Source organism: Sardina pilchardus, chromosome 9, assembly GCF_963854185.1.
Source record: "Sardina pilchardus chromosome 9, fSarPil1.1, whole genome shotgun sequence".
NCBI classification, from domain to species: domain Eukaryota; kingdom Metazoa; phylum Chordata; class Actinopteri; order Clupeiformes; family Clupeidae; genus Sardina; species Sardina pilchardus.
In genome coordinates this window covers 32,367,064-32,387,660 of record NC_085002.1, presented here as the reverse complement: position 1 = coordinate 32,387,660, position 20,597 = coordinate 32,367,064, and the positions used below count along the sequence as shown (strand labels likewise).

General features: G+C 50.2%; 1 protein-coding gene across 1 annotated transcript in view; it reads right to left on the bottom strand.

The window, feature by feature from the left end:
• Nucleotides 1–4,928: 4,928 nt before the first annotated feature.
• The window catches only part of LOC134092708 (potassium voltage-gated channel subfamily B member 1-like), a 32,725-nt gene continuing 17,056 nt past the window's right edge, over nt 4,929–20,597 (bottom strand). The window contains exon 2 of the mRNA XM_062545736.1: nt 4,929–6,833. Within this exon, the coding sequence (XP_062401720.1) occupies nt 4,929–6,833 (1,905 nt within the window). The remainder of the gene's footprint in view (nt 6,834–20,597) is intronic.

Below are 20,597 nucleotides of genomic sequence, written 5' to 3'. Positions count from 1 at the left end.
AATATAGTGTGCGATTTACTATAGTAATGTTCCAGACATTGTACTGTACTATGGTAAATACTATAGTAAGTCACCACACAGTGTAGTATACTACATTACTATAATATGCTACAATATAGTGTGGGATTTACCACAGTAATGTTCCAGACATTGTAGTGTACTATGGAAAATACTACAAAAGCCATAATGACCAATTTATTGATAACATTCCACTAGTCTCCCATTGACATTAATGCAGCGAGGGCGTACTCTGGTCTGCATAAAGGGGGATTCCCTCCCAACCCCCTTGCAATAATAGAATGCGGAAATGGTCGAACGTTGGGCCCTCTCGCTCCGCTTTAACCCTCTCTGATGTAATCCGCCTGGCTCATAGTCAAGCTCACTACTAAAGAGGGTAAAGTCCAGGAATTTAAGTAGTAATTGCTCATGCATTAATCAGAAAGTGTTTGTGCCATGGACTGGAAATGAGGAGACTTTCAGGCAAGCTGGAGTTGTCAGGAAATGCCATGGGCATGTATCCAAGGACAGTGATCTCAGGTGTTTCTTTGCCATGTTATTATGCTAAAGATTGTTAGCTGGCAATGAAGATGATTAGGCCTAATTGAAAAATCATATTTATCACATTTCATATGTTTTTAAAAAATCCTAACAGGAGATATAGCATAGATATGATATGATATTACAGTATTACAGTAAAGAATGATCTGAAGTGAAAGATGGTTTCTACACAATATTTGTATTAATGAGGCCACTGGTCCATACATTTGCAGCTTCACATTGCAAGTCATCATCTATAGTCAGGATCCTATAGGCTGCTCTTGGACATTCTGCTGTGAAACCTCAGCTGAGGATCTGCCAGAATCTCACTCGCCGAAACTTTGTGACTCCCACTGCCAAAGACTCAGGTGAAACTGAACCTCCCTAAGCACTTTGATTTTTTTTTTCTCTCTCTCTCTCTCTCTCTCTCTCTCTCTCTCTCTCTCTCTCTCTCTCTCTCTCTCTCTCTCTCTCTCTCTCTCTCTTTCCCAGAACTGAGCAGGTATTTATAGATTTCGACAGACAAAAAAGAAAGAGGTATTGGTTTCAAGTACTTCAAGCGAGCATTTATATGCACTGGCTTACTAAATACAGAACTCACAAAAAATATGCATGTATTTCCTCTAATGTATTCCCTCTCCCTGACTTTCACAGACCTCTCTCTCTCTCCCTCTCTCTCTCTTTTGACTCTCTCAGACTTTCATCACTTGCAAATCAAAGGACATGTTCATTACTCTCCTGAAGGATTAAGATGCATTTCTATTTCAGTCCCCGCAGTGCCAGTGAACTCTTCTTGTTGTAGAGTGTGCTTGACACAGGAAGGCTGCGCGCTGCTTTAAATACCGTAGGCTCACGTGACCCCACAGCACTGAGGTGAGTCACTGGGATGTGTAATCCTGTTAACTTTTTCTTTCAATGGCTCCAACATCTGCTGGCTTCATAACCTCTTCAAATGAATCATCAGCACAATGCAGTGGGCTCAAGCAGCTCTATCCAGAGCCGTATAGGTGAAGTCAGGTGCTCGCTCTTAGATTGAATGGTCTTTTCAGTGTGAAATACACTGAGGTGTTTAGAGAGCCTTTCTAATCATCTCATTTCGACGTTCTCCACTCCTGTTCTCAGCCTCTCCCTCCACCCTATATGTTCCCTGTTGTGGTGGAACAGGAACTAATTAGCCCAACACTCTGAAGGTCACAAATTTCGCTGTGTTCTCACCATAGTGTGGAGATCCTCCTGTGGATTACAGCACAGACAGTGCTCAACAACATGGCAGTGGAAAGAGGGATGCTCCAGCACAGAGCCCTGCCAGGGCCCGTCTGCTCTGCACTTCTTAGAGTGCGTCCATCCTCTCCCACTGCCACTGGACATTGGGCTGCTACTGCTTATGAACAAGCTCTTTGAACTTCTCTAAATTCATCAGAAAAAGCTGTTGGTTGAGAGTGCGTGTACCTGTCAGAGCATTTGTTTCATTTTTAAACTGTATTTAAACACCCCTCCCACCCCCTCCCTTATTAGGCCAGTTAGCCTGCCAGAATCAGCCTGCCATCACCATGGAAACCATGCTATCTTACACTGGAGAGCTTCTTTACCTGTGTGTGTGTGTGTGTGTGTGTGTGTGTGTGTGTGTGTGTGTGTGTGTGTGTGTGTGTGTGTGTGTGTATGAACGCTTAAACATTTCCATAGTAGTCTCACAAAATCTTTCATTCAGTTGTCTGTTTATTTTCTGGTACATTTGTTCACTCTTCTTTCAAGTTCACTCTGCTAAGAGCAGCAGCTACAGTGACAGATCTTTCAAAATAAAGACAGCCAGAGGGAGACGACTCAGTTACAGGCAAAGGCACACATATATCGACCGCTTTTAATGGAGAATGTTGACAGCAACGGAGAGAAATTGGAACAATGGGAATCACATAAATCGCAACCTCATTTAGCAAGTTTGTACTTTTTGGATGTTGGGTGATGATGCACTTAAGTGGATTATTTTCCAAACAAGTTCTCTAAAACAAAAATAAGACAACGGAAAGAGTTAAATGGATAAAGTGCATGAAAGTATAATATCACTGGGCTGAAATGGCATTGACCTAAATCAGTCATGTAGCACAACAGGTAGGGCATGATGTGTCTGCAGACGTGTCTCAGAGGAACGGGACTCTCAAGGTCGCTCTAGTCATTGGCTGTGTGTGTTTGTGTGTGTGTGTGTGCGCATGCATGTGTGTGTGTGTGTGTGTGTGTGTGTGTGTGTGTGTGTGAGAGAGAGAGAGAACATGGGGCGCGGGAGCTGTTCCTCTGTGTCTGGTAATGTAGGCTACAGCACATGGCAATGGCACTGGATGTGCAGATGCAGTGTTGCTCTGCTGCATACTCAAGGTGTGTGACGGTCATTTGAAGGAGTGCCATGGGAGTGTGTCCGGTCGTCCTCCCTGACAGACAGGCTAGCTCTGTCCATCCCTGACCCTCTCCCTCTCCCTACCTGTGACTGGAGAGCACCCTGCCACCCCATGGCTCCTGAGTGCATTAAAGGCTCTCTCCCCCATGCTCTCTCAGTCTGTCTGCACTGGTGGACGTCTATCCATCCAGACTGCAAATCTCTGCAGGCCTGAGATTGAGGCAGGTGATGCTTGCCAGTGCTACAGAGTGCATTTGTGCTGTGTTTACGGAACTACCTGCATTGCTTTAATGCCCTGTCAGTGTCTATTTATTTAGCTGTACACAACATTTTCTTGGAGTTAGCTTTCCGTGGCAGTTAATAGTGCTCTAAATGGTTTATTGTAGATGGTTGACTGTTGTATCCAAAAGAGTTCCCTGAAATATTTTAATATTATTCAAATCTTGCCCAGTGAGAGTCTAAGAAATAATACATTTAGAACAATCTGACAATTTATGCTGATCAAAATGTTGGGGGTGGATCTGTGGAAAAAAAAAAAAACTCTTTGGCTCCTCACATTACATGAGAGAAAAGGGTAGTAGAGGAAGAAGTCCACAACATTTACACAGACCAGGAGACAGTAGCAAACAATACAAAGTGGTCACCTTGCCCAATTCTCTAGTAAATACAATCCCTTCAGAATAAAATAAATATATATTGAAATTCAAAACTACGAGATCATCATAATTTATTTGTCTAATTTCCATTCTTTAGAAAATATTTAAAAAATATACAATCTGATTCTTTCATTTGCCACTCACAACAGTGTGTGGTGTCCCCCCAGTTCTACAGTAACTAGCTTTATCCTATTACAGTATAGCCTCCATCATTTCTTTATACAAATATGGAACTGTCCAAGTCAGCTCAGAGTGTTTCAGTTGAATGGTAGTTTCAGTGCTTTGCTCTCTGCTTCAAGTTCCAGCCAGCTGTGCTTGTCTCCGTGCTGACACCGATGTGTTGTGAAGTATGCCAACCCACCAGGAGTGAATCCCTTCCACACCACCGATGGGAAACACTGAAGAGATTGTTTAGGCCAGTGCCTCGTCAACAGTAGTCTCAGTATCTCACAGGTTTGAAGGGGGCTAACCAAACAATATGATGCACAGAACTGGACAATCTAAAGCAAACAAATGATCAAATGAATGTACAAACACATAGAACAAACAGAGAATGCAGGTTATAAAAAATCACATTGAGGTGCGCTTTTGTGCTCGGACTGGAAATGATCTGAACAAAAGACACAGACAGGGAGTCACAGTGGCTGTGTGTCCACCATAAAGTCTCTGAATTCACCTTCCTGAACAAAAATGTCATGTTACATGTATTCTCGGAGGAATGTTCATCAGGCAAAATAAACATTATTAATAATTAAGAATAATTAGTAATAATTAGTTTTGTTTTTGAAAAAGAGGACACTCATAATAACAAAGAGGACACTCATACAGTACATTGTGTATGTGTATAGGGGACTTTATATTACTAATACACACACACACACACACACACACACACACACACACACACACACACACTTCCACTCACATGCACTCACCCAGACAGACACACAAAGTAGTTTAGGTGCATATAACTAAGGCCAGTTCTGAGGAAGAAAACACTAGGAAGTAAACAGCAAATTGCTCCTAACACAAAGTTGATTCAGTAATATCTAAACCTACCATGTGTTACATACAATAACATATGACCCAAAATACCCTTTTCTACACAATCTTGGTTCAGGATATACCCAAATATTGTGGTATTTGATGCAAAAGTACTGCAAAGGACAAACTGATCAAACCTCTGTAGAATTGCCATAACCACAAACCTTTCCAAATGTATTATTTTGCTCCAACGTCATTGCATTTAGCTTATATATTTCCCCACGGATTCCCTTTTTTAATCATGTCTGACCCTCTTGTTCCAGTTTTGTCTCGGTGGGCGGCAGTAGCAGCAGCTCTCCCCTGCTCTAGCTAGCCTCGTTGTAGGTGTTGGAGCGGCCTCTCTCCCCCTGAGTCACGTGGTTCTCCTGTCGGCCCTCCAGAGGGAAGGCGCTCTTCTGGGCCAGCGCCCGCTGGGACATCTCCAGGTGATTGGACGCACGCTGGTGGCTGCTATTGCTGCTGAACTTGGGGCTCGTGTTGCCGAGGAGACGCTCGGAGGGGCTGGGGTCGGGCCCGTCGTGCAGGTGCTCGTCGTCGTCGGTGTCGGCGTCGATGTACTTGCTGATGGACGCGTCGTGGAATGTGAAGACACTGGGCGCCAGGACCTCGGGGGTCTTTGGGGGGGTCTTGCTACTGGCAGTGGTGTACACAGACACCTCTGGGCTGAGGAGGGAGCGGTCGGACGTCACCGAGCTATCGGAGAGGGCCGCGACCCCCGGAGACGCCGTGGAGGATGGACCGCTGTCCACGCCGTGGAAGTTGACCTTGAGCGAGCGCGACTTGAGCGGATTGAGCAAGCGGATGCCTCGAGGGCTGTCTGAGAACAGGCCGTGTCGGCTGCTCGCTGACTTGGTGCCGTGCTGCTTGGCCGTGACAGCGGGGCTCGCCGTGGACTCCCCGTGGTGCTCTAAGGTGGTCTCCAGTCCAGGGTTGGCGCTTACCTTCCCAGGCAGGTTGTTGATGGGGCTGTGGGAGAATCGCGAGCTCTCCAAGAAGTCGGTGGCGCAGCTTATGAAGCTGTCGATGCTGGACATGCTCCGCATGTCGGTGATGCCCTCGGCGCAGGTGGGAACTCGCTCGGTCGGCATCGCGCCCAGCTCAATCTCGTCCTTCAACTTTGCCGCTCTGGATAAGGGCGCTCTCTCTTTGCTATTGAGGTTGGGCTGAGATTGGGTCTTGGCCATCTTGTTGTACATCTCCTCCAGCTTCATGACGTTGAGGTGCTGTGGGCTGTCCTGGCGAGTCTTGTCAGGGGAGCCCTGTTCCTTCCCGTCAAAGGACTTATTGGAGCTGGTCTCTGAGGTGGCGGACTTCCAGCGCGTATGGGTCAGATGGTTGTCATGGACTTTCTCTTTCTTCCCTGTGGCCTCCTCAGTCTTCTCCACCACCACATCCATGAGCTCCATGCTGTGGCCAAAGTTCTCCTTCATGTTCATGGACACAATGCTGCCGTTCCTCTTGGCCCGCTCCAGAGCCTCGCGACGCTTGATGGCCTTCTCCTGACGCTTCTGCTCCTTGTAGAACTCCGAGAAGTTATTGACGATGATGGGGATCGGCAAGGCAATCACCAACACTCCCGCTATACAACACAGACCTCCAACGATCTTTCCTAGTAATGTCTTTGGGTAGATGTCTCCGTAGCCTACGGTTGTCATGGTGATGGTGGCCCACCAGAAGGAGGCTGGGATGCTCTTGAACTTGGTGTCCTCCTCGTCCTTCTCGGCGAAGAACACCAGGCTGGAGAAGATCATGATGCCCATGGCCAGGAAGAGGATGAGCAGGCCCAGCTCGTTGTAGCTGCGCCGCAGCGTGAAGCCCAGCGACTGCAGGCCCGTGGAGTGGCGCGCCAGCTTGAGGATCCTCAGGATCCTCATGATGCGGAAGATCTGCACCACGCGCCGCACGTTCTGGAACTGCAGCACGCTCTTGTTGGACTCGGTCAGGAAGATGGTGACGTAGTAGGGCAGGATGGCCAGCAGGTCGATGACGTTCAGCGGGCCCTTGAAGAACTTCCACTTGCTGGGCGAGGAGAGGAAGCGCAGCAGGTACTCCATGGTGAACCAGGCGATGCACACGGCCTCCACGTGCGCCAGCTCGGGGTTGTCGGTGGCCTGGCCGAACTCGTCCAGGTCCTGGAGCTCTGGCAGGGTGTTCAGGGACAAGGCGATGGTGGACAGCACTATAAACAGGATGGAGATGATGGCAAGAACCTGTAAACGACAACAGCAGCCAATTAGCACGGCTTGACATTGAAAGTACTAAGTAAAGATCCTTTCCTTGTCGCTTTCACTGCCAAGGTGTTTTGTGGATTAAGGAACAAAGAGGGCATTAGACACAAATCCACACGACGGAGGATCTCACTGCTCCTTGTGCAGTGGGATTGTAAAATTACCTTTTAAACGTGGTCTGGATTACGTGAGCAGACGAGGAATTAATTATAACGGTCTTTTTGTGTGTCTGTCGCCTAAAATGTGTTACTTATTCATGACCCAGTTATTGCACTAATTCCTCCTTACTGCTCGCACCCAATGAGGATGAGAGACCCTGACTGTCTGTGGCATTTTGGCGTCTAAATTGTATTATGCTGGTATGACATTTACACACAAATATGCTCGTACATATCCTGATTAATGCCAAGTTGTGCTGAAAGGGTAATGTGAAAGAAAATATGACCACATCAATTCTAATACAAACTGATAAGACGGTATTATGGATGCTTCAATTAATTAACATCCATCAGTGATCATTTATCTTATTAAAGCAGTCTTCACCGTTGAAAATGACGCAATTACATATTCCACAGAGCCTGAGAGAACTATAGTGACATGAAAAAACAATGTCTTAAGTGTTTCTAATCTCTGATGGAGCAATGAGATGTGTAGCCCTCCAAGAGTCAAATTCACTCTCTTCGGTTTCCCCAGCAACCGGTTGGTAGCTCAGTGCTCCGTGTTTGGTGCAGGAGCCTGCTGGAGCAGGTGGGGCAGTGCTCGACGGGGGAGTGGACGGGACCGACAGCCGTCACTGGTGATTCACATGCCAGCAGGAGGCTGTGAGAGCAGACTCCAGCTATATCTCAGTCCGTACATGCCCCCACCAGTCTCTGCCACACTCATTCTCCCCACAATCTTTTTCCTTCGCACATGTTTGCACTCTGTCTGTTCTCTCACTCTGTCTCTCTGTTCCTCCACCTCCATCTCTTTCACTCTCTTTCTCTCCCTCTCTCTCTAGCAAGCTTTAGTTCCCTCTCGTGTTGCCACCCTCCCACATCCACCCTCATTTCTGTTTTGTATTTCTCCCGTCTCAGTCTTTCGTTACTCTCTCTCCCTTTTCACTCTCTCTGCGGCACCTTGTCCTCCTTTCTCCATCTGAAGCCTCCTCCGAACTCCCTCTTCCCTGTTGCCATTTGCATTCAACAAAGGACGAGCAAATCTTGGAAAGAGGAGAAAACAGCCTTCTTACAAAATTGCAAACACGCTGGCAAAGATTACATCGGAACATTCGCCAGTTCCATAACAAAGCACAGCCTCCTCATTCTCTAATAATGCTCACTGTGCTTTGAAGCATTGCGCAGCACAAGAGGGTTTGAGACTCCAGTGGGGTGCAGAGGGGTTTTTTTTGGCTGATGGGGCTGGAATATGCATCTTGTCCCTCTCCCCATCAATCCAGTGCAAGGTCACCAGGGTGGTGAATGAGGGCGCTGAATTGCAGGATTACTCCGCTCTCTCACTCCTCATTAGGTCTGATTAATCCTGGCAGGTGGCTGAGAAGCTGAGAACCCCACTGTGGCCTTTGAGCGCTGGGGGTACAGAGAGGCTCCTCCCCAGCTCGCAGTCTCCAGCACCGACACACACACACACACACACACACACACACACGCTGTGAAAAGGTGACCTGGAGGGCAAGGGTGAGATGGCATCTCCATCAAAACTTCTTTCCCTGCGCCCCAAAAAAGGTGACTGACCTGAGGATTACGCAGGAAAGGGGGTCTGAGAGACAGCTGACCTCATCAAAAGAAATCTCTAAAGAGGAGGCCACATCGTCACCTCATGATTCCTGAAGCCTTGATTTCATGCATTTATGAGAAAAAGCTTTAAAAAGGCAATTTTTCTTTCCAATTAGAATGTGGGTACTTAGAAATGTGTTATTAATTGACATGAGACCCTCTCACCCCGAGTTTCCTCTCATTAGAGAAGCTCTCTCATCATCAGACTCACTAAAAGGACGTCCTCAACTTGGTGTCCACAGTGCTCTTCACTAAAGATCCAAGGGCTTTTCAGATGGAAAGCAGTCCCCAATCTATCACGCACCCTCCAGCCCTGCCTGCCATTTGAAAGACTGAAAACTGAAGTGCCTGTACTGCCACCTCAAAAGCGAAAAACATTTGTTTTATCTCGAAGGTGTGTGAGCGACAAGAATCTCGTGACTGCGCCCGCCAGCTGTAGCGACACTCCAATCCCGCTCTGCTTCTCACTGAAAATGAACTGAATAGTGCTGCTGTCGCTTCTCATGTAAAAGGCTCTGCACTCCTTCACTCCATGCATGCTCAACGCACAAACTCACATAGAAGTGGAAGACTTCTACATGTATACACACAAGCTGTGAACACGAAAATACAACGCAAGTACAGTAACTTGACATGGTTCACATGACCCCAGTGTCATGGACTGTGCTTGATGCAGCCTAATGATACATACTGCATATACAGCTCTGGATAAAGTGAACAGACTGCACATTTTTTCTGATGTTATCCAACAGTAGCTGAGTGACATTTGAATGATTTGACAGTCATATTCACATTTGCAGTCTGGTCTCTTCATTTGAATGACAACATCAACCCATTTGAATGTCGCTCAGCAACCGTAGGATGACAATCAGACAAAGGTGCAGTGGCCTCTTCATGTTTGGCCAGAGCTGTATATTATGTTACTCATATCAACTTTCAGTCACGTACTGTAGGTAGAGCATGAATAGAAGCTGTGTATGATGAGGAGAAAGCCTGCAGTGTTGTTGTTGTTGGTGTGCGTGCCATCCTGCTGCTGAACACGGTGCGTTTCAGTCACGCCCCGGTGCGCCGCGCTCGTTTACCCCCCCGTTAGTGGCTCAGCGGCGATCGGGATGCTCCGTTTCTGATTGGAACATTTGGCGTGTGAGCAGGCGATCAGCGTGGCCTTTGAAGAGGCTTGGCGCTCACCAGATCATGAGTAATGCAGCTTGACACACAGACGGGGCTCACACTTGTGCTCCACACTGTAACTTTAGAAAAGACTAAAGCAGTGGTAGTGGTAGTGGCAGCGGAGCGGCCCGCGTGTGCGTGGGCGGGCATCTGCGCCTATATCCTCCTGGGCACCCTGCGGTGCTGGAGCTGTACGCCGCTACATTAGTGTCTGCGCATGCCAGTCTCAGAGCTGTATATATCATCTCTGAATGAGGTGTGTGTACTGTGTGCATGGCTGCACAGGTGTGTGTGTGTAACTCGTGAGTCCAGCAGCACTCCTCGACAGCAGCACACTCAGGGGCGGGCCACCACTGGCTCTCGGCCACCTCGGCCTCAGCTGCCGTCCGGCCTCGTCTCCGCTAACTGGCCTCCTCGTCCCTGCTCTGGGCAGCGCGCCACTCCCAGTGAGTGGAGAGATTACAAAGACGCAGCACGGACGCCCCTACAGGGACAGCCCTGTCCAGCTCTCTCCTCCCCTCTCCTCTCCTCTCTTCTCCTCCTCTCTCCTCTCCTCTCCTCTCCTCCCCTCTCCTCTCCTCTCTTCTCCTCCTCTCTCCTCTCCTCTCCTCTCTTCTCCTCCTCTCTCCTCTCCTCTCCTCTCCTCTCTTCCCCTCTCCTCTCCTCTCCTCCCCTCCCCTCTCCTCTCCTCCTCTCCTCTTCGCTAACAAAGCCTGTGGCAGCTCAGCGTGGCCGCCCATAAAGGACTAATCTCCACCAACTGCTAAAGTGGCAGAGAGCAATCAAGGCACAGCCGGTGGAACAATAAACCACACGCACCACGGTTCCACCGTGCGCCATTAGAACATATAGCCACGGTGTTGAGTTCACCGGACGCAGGTCCAGATAGAGTATCCTGCTCGATTTTCACCAACATGACCTCGCATGGGACACAGATGGGGGAAGCGCACCCTGGGCCTGAGCCCCTGCGCTGCTCGTCAGCCCACCATCTGTGTTCGACACGTTAAAGCAGGAAGCCGAGCGTAAACACACGTAGCACATGTTGGTGAGGTTGTGTACATTTGGACATGGGATGCCACGGTCGAGTGTGGGGAGGATGTTATTCAAGTAGAGGTGAACGGTACACGGTCACACTGACCCCAGAACAGATAGAGCAGCAGTTAGTTAGCGGAAGACTCTGACTGACACCTCTTGCGCTGATTCTGCTGAATGCACTCCAAATCACAGCCAAAGCCTTGGTAGATTATGCTGCTATTTGGGTGAGGTGCTAAGTGGCAAGTGCATTGCACCCTGCTTTTTCACACGTCTTTGATTGCTAAAACCACCGCCCACACACACTCAGTCACACACCCCCACTCCCCCCTCCTCCTGTCTCCTGGTCCTCTCTGGCCCAACAATTAGCAAACCTTGAATCCTCTTGTCTTCCCATCTCCCCCTCCGAGGCCGTGTGAATATTTCATGGCGTTGGGGAGCGCGAGGCCGGCCTGCTCTGCGTGTGAGGTGGCTGAGCGAGGGGCGGCTCAGCCAAGCATGAAGGACCCCAGGGCACCAGCACTGGCAGCACCAGCAGCAGAGGAGGCAGCAGCCCTGGCCCACTTTCCCCCTATTCTCCCTCTCTCTGTCTCTCCGCAAGGTTAGCCCCGTCTGTGGGCACCAGAGGGGAAGGAGGAGACGAGAGGAGAGGAGAGGAGGGGTGAGGAGGGGTGAGGAGGGGTGGGGTGGGGTGGGGGTGCTGGAGGCCAGGCAGCTCACGGGGCTCAGACGCTAACTCCCCTCTGCAGAACATCCCCTCCCAGAGATGCCGGCTGACAGCTTGCACCTTTATCCGTTTTCCATCAGGTCCTGCATTGTGTGCATGTGTGTATGTGTTTGTGTACGTGTGTGTGTGTGTGGGTGTAAGAGAAGGCAAGTGTATGTGTGTGTGTGTGTGTGTGTGTGTGTGTGTGTGTGAGTGTGTGTAAGATAGGCGACTGTGTGTGTGTGTGTGTGTGTGTGTGTAAGAGTAGGCGAGCGTGTGTGTGTGTGTGTGTGCATGTGTGGTTGGGGAGAGAGTGAGCTGGAATGGAACTATGTTTCAGGTGGAGAAGAATAATAAGGCTGTTTGCCCCTTATCTCTCTGAACCTCCCTGGTCGAATGGGAGATCAATGTTCAGATCAGGGCTACAGTGTGTGTGGAGCATTCTCTCCCTCTGTGTGTGTGTGTGTGTATAGTTTGGACAGTTTGTGGGTTTGGATGTATGTGTGTGTGTGTCTGTAGATACTAGTACATGTGCACGTGTGTACAGTATGTCAGGTTGTGAGTGGTGCCTGCATCATTATGTGTGTGTGTGTGTGTGTGTGTGTGTGTGTGTGTGTGTGTGTGTGTGTGTGTGTGTGTGTGTGTGTGTGTGTGTGTGTGTGTGTGTGTGTGTGTGTGTGTGTGTGTGTGTGTGTGTGTGTGTGTGTGTGTGTGTGTGTGTGTGTGTGTGGGGTAATGGTGAGGGTAGCGGGGGCCTGTGCTACTCTGAGTTGTGTGGAGCTAATGAACTCCAGTGAGAGTCAGCAGATCCCCACACGTCTCCCCACAGAGCAGCTGCCTCTGCCGCCGGGTCCGGCCCCGGTCTGGCCCACGTGCGGCACACACTCTGCTGCCATCTGGCTCGGGAGGGCGGCCCGCCCTGACGAGGAGACGGCTGCTCGGCGCGCCACAGGGGTGCGTCCAGTGTCAGGAGCACCGTGGGGGTTGTTTTGATCTCGTACGGGGAAGCAGACAGACAGACGCAGATATTTACAGCACAGGAGAGTGGCAGGATGGGGATGGAGTGATGATGGATCACGACGATGGAAAGAGAGAGAGACAGAGAGAGAGAGGGAGAGAGAGAGAGCGACGCTAAAAATATGAGATACGGGTGGTGGTGGTGGTGGAGGTGATGGTGGGTGGGGGGAGAGTTGGCAGGTGGTGTGGATGGAACTGTGCGGTGAGCAAGAAATGGAGAGGGAAATCACTCAATAAACATGAGTGTCACCTGCAGCTGAGGACAGCAGAGGATAAATATAATAGGATTGCTGCTCTATATAAAGCCTCCTTAGACAGGAAGTGTTCCCCTTGGAGACGGCAGTCTCTTAGGCCACTGCATCGTAAACTCCCCTACCTTCAGTTCACCTTCACTTTACCCCTGACAACCCCCCACCACCACCACCACCACCACCACCACCACCACCACTCCTGTTCCGAGGAGGGACTTCTCTACTCCCGCGTGGACTCCCATTAAGTTGTTATGGAGCATTGCACATGAAGGCCCACTGATGTGAGTGGAGGAGGCCTATCTGTGTAATCAGCCTCCAAACACTCTTTGATGTGTTTCCAAAGAGAATGGCTGATGACCCGGCGCTCCCCTGCGACGGGTCAGAGGAGTGCGGTAGCCACCCAGATGAGGGGTGGGCAGTGGGCAGGACTGGCTCTCTGGCTCACCTCTGCAGTGGCTACACCGAGGGAGAGAGGGAGAGATGTAGAGAGAAAGAGATAGAAAGAGGGAGAGAGAGAGAGAGAGAGAGGCACTGGAGCAGAAGGAAGGGGGATGTAAACAAGCTAGCCCCAGGGCGGCATGCTGTAGGAAAAGTTCACTGTTTGTAGGGTACTGTTGACACGTCATCTTCCTCCTCCTCCTCCTCCTCCCTCTCCCTGCTCTCTGTGTCTCCTCCCCACCCCCTTATGTCAACAGTCCCCCTTCCCTCTGTGGCCAGTAGGAGTGTTGCTGTTCCACACCCAACAGCCCCGGATCAGATCGATGTATGGAAGCAGGAAGCTCAACAAAAGAGGGAAGGAACTTGAGCTCCAAGGAAGAGGATGTTGATGGGGAGACGGGCGGAGAGAGCGCGGGACAGGCGGCCAGGAGAGAGTACAAGAGGGGAAATAATTCATCAAGCTGACAGCCATAAAATAGGCTTGTCATACAGGATCACAGGCTCATCATCCAGGCTTCTTAAAAGGCCATTACAGACAAAAAAAAACGGTACGGAGATGAACACTAATGTTCTCTGACTGTTGCATTGTAGGTCCACCGTTTTCATGACATTTCCTATATTTAATTTTGATGTAGCACACATTTGGAGTCTTAGCCATGATCTCCTGCGATTGCAGAGGGCTGGCCTGTTTTAGCGCTAGCGATGTCCTCCCACTGTCCGCTGGTCTGTGCAGGGGAGCCGGTGGAGTGTGGGATGTTCTAGGGTTGACTTGCGTGGCGGGCCTGTCTGTGGTAATGCATGTGTCTGCCTGTCCCCATTATTATGGATGGGCCGGCGGCGAGCTGCTCCATCAATCTCCCACTCCCCTTCACGCGCCGGGCCTGACATTAATTACGCTATCATCCTGGGTGGCAGTGACAGAGCGCCATGCCCACGCACGCAGGTGTGCCCCTATCGCACTCACACATCTACACACACACACACACACACACACACACACCACACACACACACACACACACACACACACACACACACAGATGCCTTTTGTGCCCTGTGGATGTGGATGACACAGCCACCTCTCTCTCTCCCCCTCTGTGGCAGCCCTGGCACATGAGGCGGTGTGTTGGGGGCAGCTTTGTCCCTGTGCTGTCAGGACAGAGTCGTGGGACAGAGAGGAGAGGAGAGAGGAGAGAGATAAATAACTCGTCATCCAGACCTGGGGCTGTGTCCTCTGCAGGTGAAAAGGTTCCCTTCCTCATCATGGGGCCCAGAGAGGGGTACAATTGCACACAGGTACGTGTTTGTGTGTGTGTGTGTGTGTGTACAGGTATGTGTGTGTGTGTTTGTCAGGTTGTTTGAAGCTCCCTGCTTTCTCATTAACAAGGACAGCCAGGTTACAGAACTCTGTATCTCATGAGCTCAGCCTGTGTGTGTGTGTGTGTGTGTGTGTGTCTGTGTGGCTGTGTGGCTGTTTGTTTATTTGTTTACAGTACTGGCTCCAGCTCTAACATCTGTTAGCCACCGGGCTGTCTCCCAGGACCTCTGAGAGGAAACTTTCTCTTCGTCAGGGTGCACATCTGCAACATCTGTTCCCAACTTTATGGTCTGTCAGGGCCTCTCAGACAGTATTTCATCTAAAACAATGCTCTTTCAACTTTGGTATGTCCTAGATTTGTGTGTGTGTGTGTGTTTCGGTGTGCACACATCTGGGTCTGTGTGTATGTGGGTCTCTGTGTGCGTACAGTATATATATGTGTGTGTGTGTGTGTGAGAGAAAGTTTCTGTGTGCATGTATATATGTATATGTTGTAAAATGTGTGAAGGAGACGTCCAGTGTGTATACGTCAGGGCTCATAACTCTTGAAGGTTGCTGGGGTGGTCTGGGTGCTGGCTGTCTGATTGATGGCCTCATCAGGTAATAGCCCCTGGCGGCTCTGGACCACTGGCCAGTGGGTTGAGGGTCAGGCCTCTGCCACAGCCGCCCCGCAGGGCCTCCACATGAATCACGGCAGGGCTCAGAGGGTGCGGACGCCAAGGTGCCCGTGCCCTGCGGGCACTCAGGACCAAGGCCATGGCACTATCTGTGAGTGGGCACAAGTCTTTGCTTGCAAATGGCTGCTGTGTGTCAGTGCAGAGAGGAAATGGAATGAGTCATTGCTGTGGTGCCCTGCAGATCTGTATTGGGAGGTTAAATGGAATCGGCGAAGGGAAGATGTGTGTTGGGGGGGGGGGGGGGGGGGTCTGAGTGGGTGGGTTATATCTTGGGAAGATGAGGAGAGTCCTCGAGGGTCTAGAGACACAACATGCACAGACCCAGCTCCCCCCCAGCACACTGGGAAAAACAGACAGATTGCTGGATGCTGACAAACACTTCATGGAATAAGTACAGCACAGTTGCAGTGGAAGCTGCCTGAATGTGGTGTGGGGGTGTGCATGTGTAGGCCCGGGAGCCTTATCTGTGTGTGTGTGTGTGTGTGTGTGTGTGTGTGTGTGTGTGTGTGTGTGTGTGTGTGTGTGCTGGAGGAGAGAAAGAGGATTTGCTTTCCCATACATTTCTCACTCTGATTAAAAACGAATGCCTTCCCTGCATACATTCACCTCTAATTAAAATCGTGGAATTAATTCAGCATTACATTTACTCTGCTGGTATCTCTTTGTCCTAATGTGCTTCAACACACACGACGCGTCCAAGAACAATGGCCACTGATGACCACTGGTATCGATGGATGGACGACCGCATAGAGCTCGCTCCCAGGAGTCTTTACAGTTCACACAGGCCACTGTCTGGGCCATCACTCTGGACATGCTTGTTTTGCGTTGGCCAGCTGTCCTCCGTGTAGTAGAGATGGGTGTGGGATTACCAGAAGATCAAACGGGACCTTCATTACCAGTCGTGTATACGACCATGCAACACCAGGGACTTTGCAGTGTTGTACATACCATAAGCCTGGTCAAAGTGAGAGATTACACTGGGCTTATAGCACTCAAGCATGACCTGTGGTCATTAGTAGGGGACAAAAGTGTCTGCCTTCTACAGACGGCATAATTAAGCAAAAGACTAGTTTAGTCTGAAGAAGTGAGCCTGTCAGTGTGCGTGTTTCTGGAATGTGCCCTGTCTGCCCCTCTGTCTCTGCGCTTTGGACTATAAAGGGCTTGTTTTTCTGGTGGACGGGGTATGTGTCGGCGTAATCCTGCCCTGGCTGTCAGGTGAAACTCGATAACAGAGACAACGAGACGCGGAACATGAAAAACTAGAAGAGTCTCCGGCTGATCTGGTTTCCGTCGACAGCTAATTAACGCTCACTAATGTGTCCCTGTCCACTGCGGCAGACCTGTCCAGCTTCTAAAGACGCGGGCGCGTGTCACTCGATGCCTGGGGTTCCTGCCCCAGGGCCTACCACTGACGTGAGCCCCGTGGCCTTCTCCCCTGAAACAGGAGACAGGCCTCATCTCCCCCCCATTAGATTAGGTGACCTGCCGGGATGTTTGCGACGCTTGTTTTTCGCGAGGGTCACAAACAAGATGACCGCCACAGTGGGTCAGTCCTCGTGTGCGTCTATTCATCCGTCCAGATCGAGTATCCCACAGCACTAATTGCTGAGTCTTCCAAATGCAGATATGGCCCCAACTCCTCTCTCAAGATCAGATGACTGTCCTGAATGTCTGAATGATTTTTCAAGGGTCAATACAAGACCGAGTAAGTGGATAATACCGCCAAAAGAGCACCAGTCTTGTAAATAGAACTGCAGCAAATGTAGAACAATACAGGAACAATGTTTGCTGCTCTCTTTTGATGTTTTTCCATGATTATGACTGAAATCAAATGAGAGTCAAGTCTGATTGACGGGGCACACTCCTAATGTGGCTTGGCTTGTTTGCAAGCTACCTCATGAGCTGTCAGGCTCTCTACAAAATGTAACGTGGCCTTTGGAAGTCCTAGTAATTGAGCCAAACAGTGCCAAACTCAAACTGAGTTATCTGTGCAGGGCCTGTCGCCCGGTGTAACCATGACAACGCCTCACTCCACTCCAGGTGGCGATAATAAGAAATCAGCAGTCTACCAGCAAGTCTATCACTCTCTTCAACACTTCCGCTCACTCTGTTGTTTCCCTTTTCTCTCACTCCCCCTCTTCCATACTTCCTCTCTTTTTCATCTCTGATTAGCCTCCACAGCCCTCAGTTGTTCTGTCTAAAGCGCACTTGGCTCTAGTTTTCCCCACTACAAGACTTCCTGTCATGCTTCTCTCTCTCTTTTATAACCGCTAGAACAAAAGCGTTTTAACAAGTGCTGAGCTCACTCTTTAGAAAAAAAAAAAAAAACTTGGATGTTGAGGAGTGGGAAGCAGAAACAGAACTGCCTGGAGTTTCAGAGCTGCCATCGAGTGCTGATGACCCTCTCCCACGGAAAATTACCCATTCATCCGGTGCAGCACGCAGTACTCCGCGGGTCATTCTCTTTACACTCTGTGGGTAGATACAATTTACCAGGCCGCCGGTTAAATCAGGCGTACTGAACTGCAGTATCATTACGCTGGCCAAAAACAGTTCCCTTTTGCATTCGCGTGCTGCCTTCCCCCTCTGGCTGATATCTCCATATCTGCCTGTCTATCGTTTGTCTCTCATTTCCCTTCGAAAACGTTGTTGTATAGTGTGTCCACACCGGTCCACCACCTCATTGCTCCCGCTCTGCTGTGTGAGGCACACAGATACAATGTCTTTGCTGTCTCTCTGCCTCGTCTCATACAAAACCACACAACAACAACAGCAGCTCAACCCCTGCACCATTCCCAGCCTTATTTCTTTATTTGATTCAGGAGGAAGCAAGGGAGGGCCGTCCACCCCCCTGCACCACCGTCGGACACTCAATAATTCATGGCAGGCAGATCAGAGAGGACCAGTGGAACCTCGGCTTTGTGGCTAAATCAGAGTGCCTTCCGCCTACCAGACGGCCTGAAATAGAAAAGGGGAAAAAAGGCTCTGGCGGATCCGTCTGAGCCGGCCGGCTGCTCCTGAGACAGACCACACACAGAGATCCGTCTGAGACGAGCACAGATCCAGTTTCCCCACCGGGCCCCCGTGAGCGCGTCCGACGTCCTGAGCGTGCTTTTATTCACACGCCATCCGTGGACGGTGGCCAGAGCGTCCGAGCGCCCCTGCCCAGTAATTGGTCAGCGGGACTGGGCGGCCCGTGGGCTGCGTGCTGCTCTGCGTCTGGGGAAGGGCTATATTTAAGGGCTCTATCTGCAGCTGAGATCAGCGGCCGGACACACGGCCAAACAAAAGCACAGCGGGCAGACATCTCTGGCAGCGGCACATCTGAGAGAGAGCTGCTCTATTTCTGCTCCGTGTGTCTGCGGCGCCTGAGGTCGTCAGGTTCACATTGACAGACGTGAGGAGCCGCATCTCTAAGAAGTGACCTATTTTTCCCATAACAATTTTCAATGAAAATTTGAAAAGCTGCTTTTTAAATAATTACCAGCCCTAGCACAACACAGGGAAGGATGAGACACCCTCGGATGGTGGACTGCTTTTTGGCAATTACCGACCCGGAGGGCTTTATAATGAAAACAAACAAAAATGCTCTTTCAAGTATTTCCCCAAAGTCCTCCAAGGGTTGTCTACGCTTTAAAAAAAGACGAGACGGATTCAAGCAGCATTACAATCTGACATTTACCAGAGAACAGTTTAGAGGGATATAACCTTTAAAAACATGTCCTGCATCCCGACTGAGAGAGCCGGAATAGACGGCTGTAGTCCACCATTCACAACACATGGCAGTAGTTCTTCTCTTGGATAACATTGATGAAAGTGTCAGGGGGAGACAGGGGGGGCAGAAGCAGGGTAGGAATGGGAGCGGCGCGATGTCAGTGTGGTGCTGCTCGAGCGCTGCAGATTTAGGGCCGTGGAGGGCAGCCCTGGATGTGCAGATTGGCCGTGCTGTGTGGACGCAGGCTGCAGCCTCAGCAGCTGGGTATCTGCTCAACCAACAGATGGCCTGTGGTGCCTCTTAAGAGAGGAGATTGTAGCCTAGGTGTTGGCATGAAAGCTCCCCTTCCCCGCCCACACACACAAATAACACCTCTCCCCGCACACACACACACACACACACACACAAACAAGCGCTCACAAGCAAGATGTCTCCCTTAATTAAAGCGGTAGTGTAAAAGAGGGATTAAACTAATCCAGTCATAAAGCTAATGTGTCACATTAGCACACACACAGCATTTGATCAGCAGATATGACAGCACAGACTCACATTCAGCCACCACTACATGTAATACTGCTACTATCGTCTCCCTATGCATTGCCTATCAAATCCTATAGGATCTGTGCTCATGAGTACTGTATGTCAGAGGTACGTCCAGCAGAGCTTCAGTGCCTGCATGTGATCATGAAGGCAGACAGGACTGCGTCCAAATGGACCAAAAGCAGCTGGGCCACCTCAGTAGTGCAGCAGCACACCAAGCACCACATGCAGCCCCACAGCCCCCCACAGCCCCACAGCCCCCCACAGCCCCCTCCAGCCCCCCACAGCCCCCTCCAGCCCCACAGCCCTGATGGTAAACAAGCCGCAAGAGCGCGGAGAGAAACCACTGACACGAGCAGTAATTAATAGCAGTGCATTATGGTTCCCTAGGAACAGGACATACTAGTTATGTATGCATTGCGCGCACACATACACACACACACACATACACACACACACACCCACATACACACACACACACACACACACACACACACACACACACACACACACACACACACACACACACACACCTACACCCCCCCCCCACACACACACACACCTACACATGCACCCACCCACACACACACACACATATACATGTACATGCTTACACGGTGCAGGCTCATACCAGCAAGACAGCAGCGCTTAGTTACTTTGGTGCATATTTTGAGGGTTGCCTTGGTGATTTGAAATTCCTCGACTCGCTCTGGTTTTTGACAGGAAAGGGAAGAGATGGTAAAGAGAGGCTGACGGGCTGAGCTGAGGAAATGACATCAGTCCGTTCCAGTGGGAAGGAGTCGGGGGTGGAACAGAAGCGAGGGATGCAGACTCATCTCTCTCTCTCTCTCTCTCCCTCTCTCTCTCTCTCTCTCCCTCTCTCTCTCTCTCTCTCTCTCTCTCGCTTGCTCGCTTGGTCTGCCCAGAGTTGCACCATCAATGTCTGGAAATACTGAGCCATCCCCTGCTGGCACTGGAGTCAGTGGAGGGGGAGTGTGGCTGGGCTCTTCCCCGAGTCCGTCTGCTGACTCCACCTATTCTCTAAATCTGGGAAACCCAGAGAAAAAGAACCAGCCAGCCTGAAGGATTCGGTTGCTCAGCTCTGAGT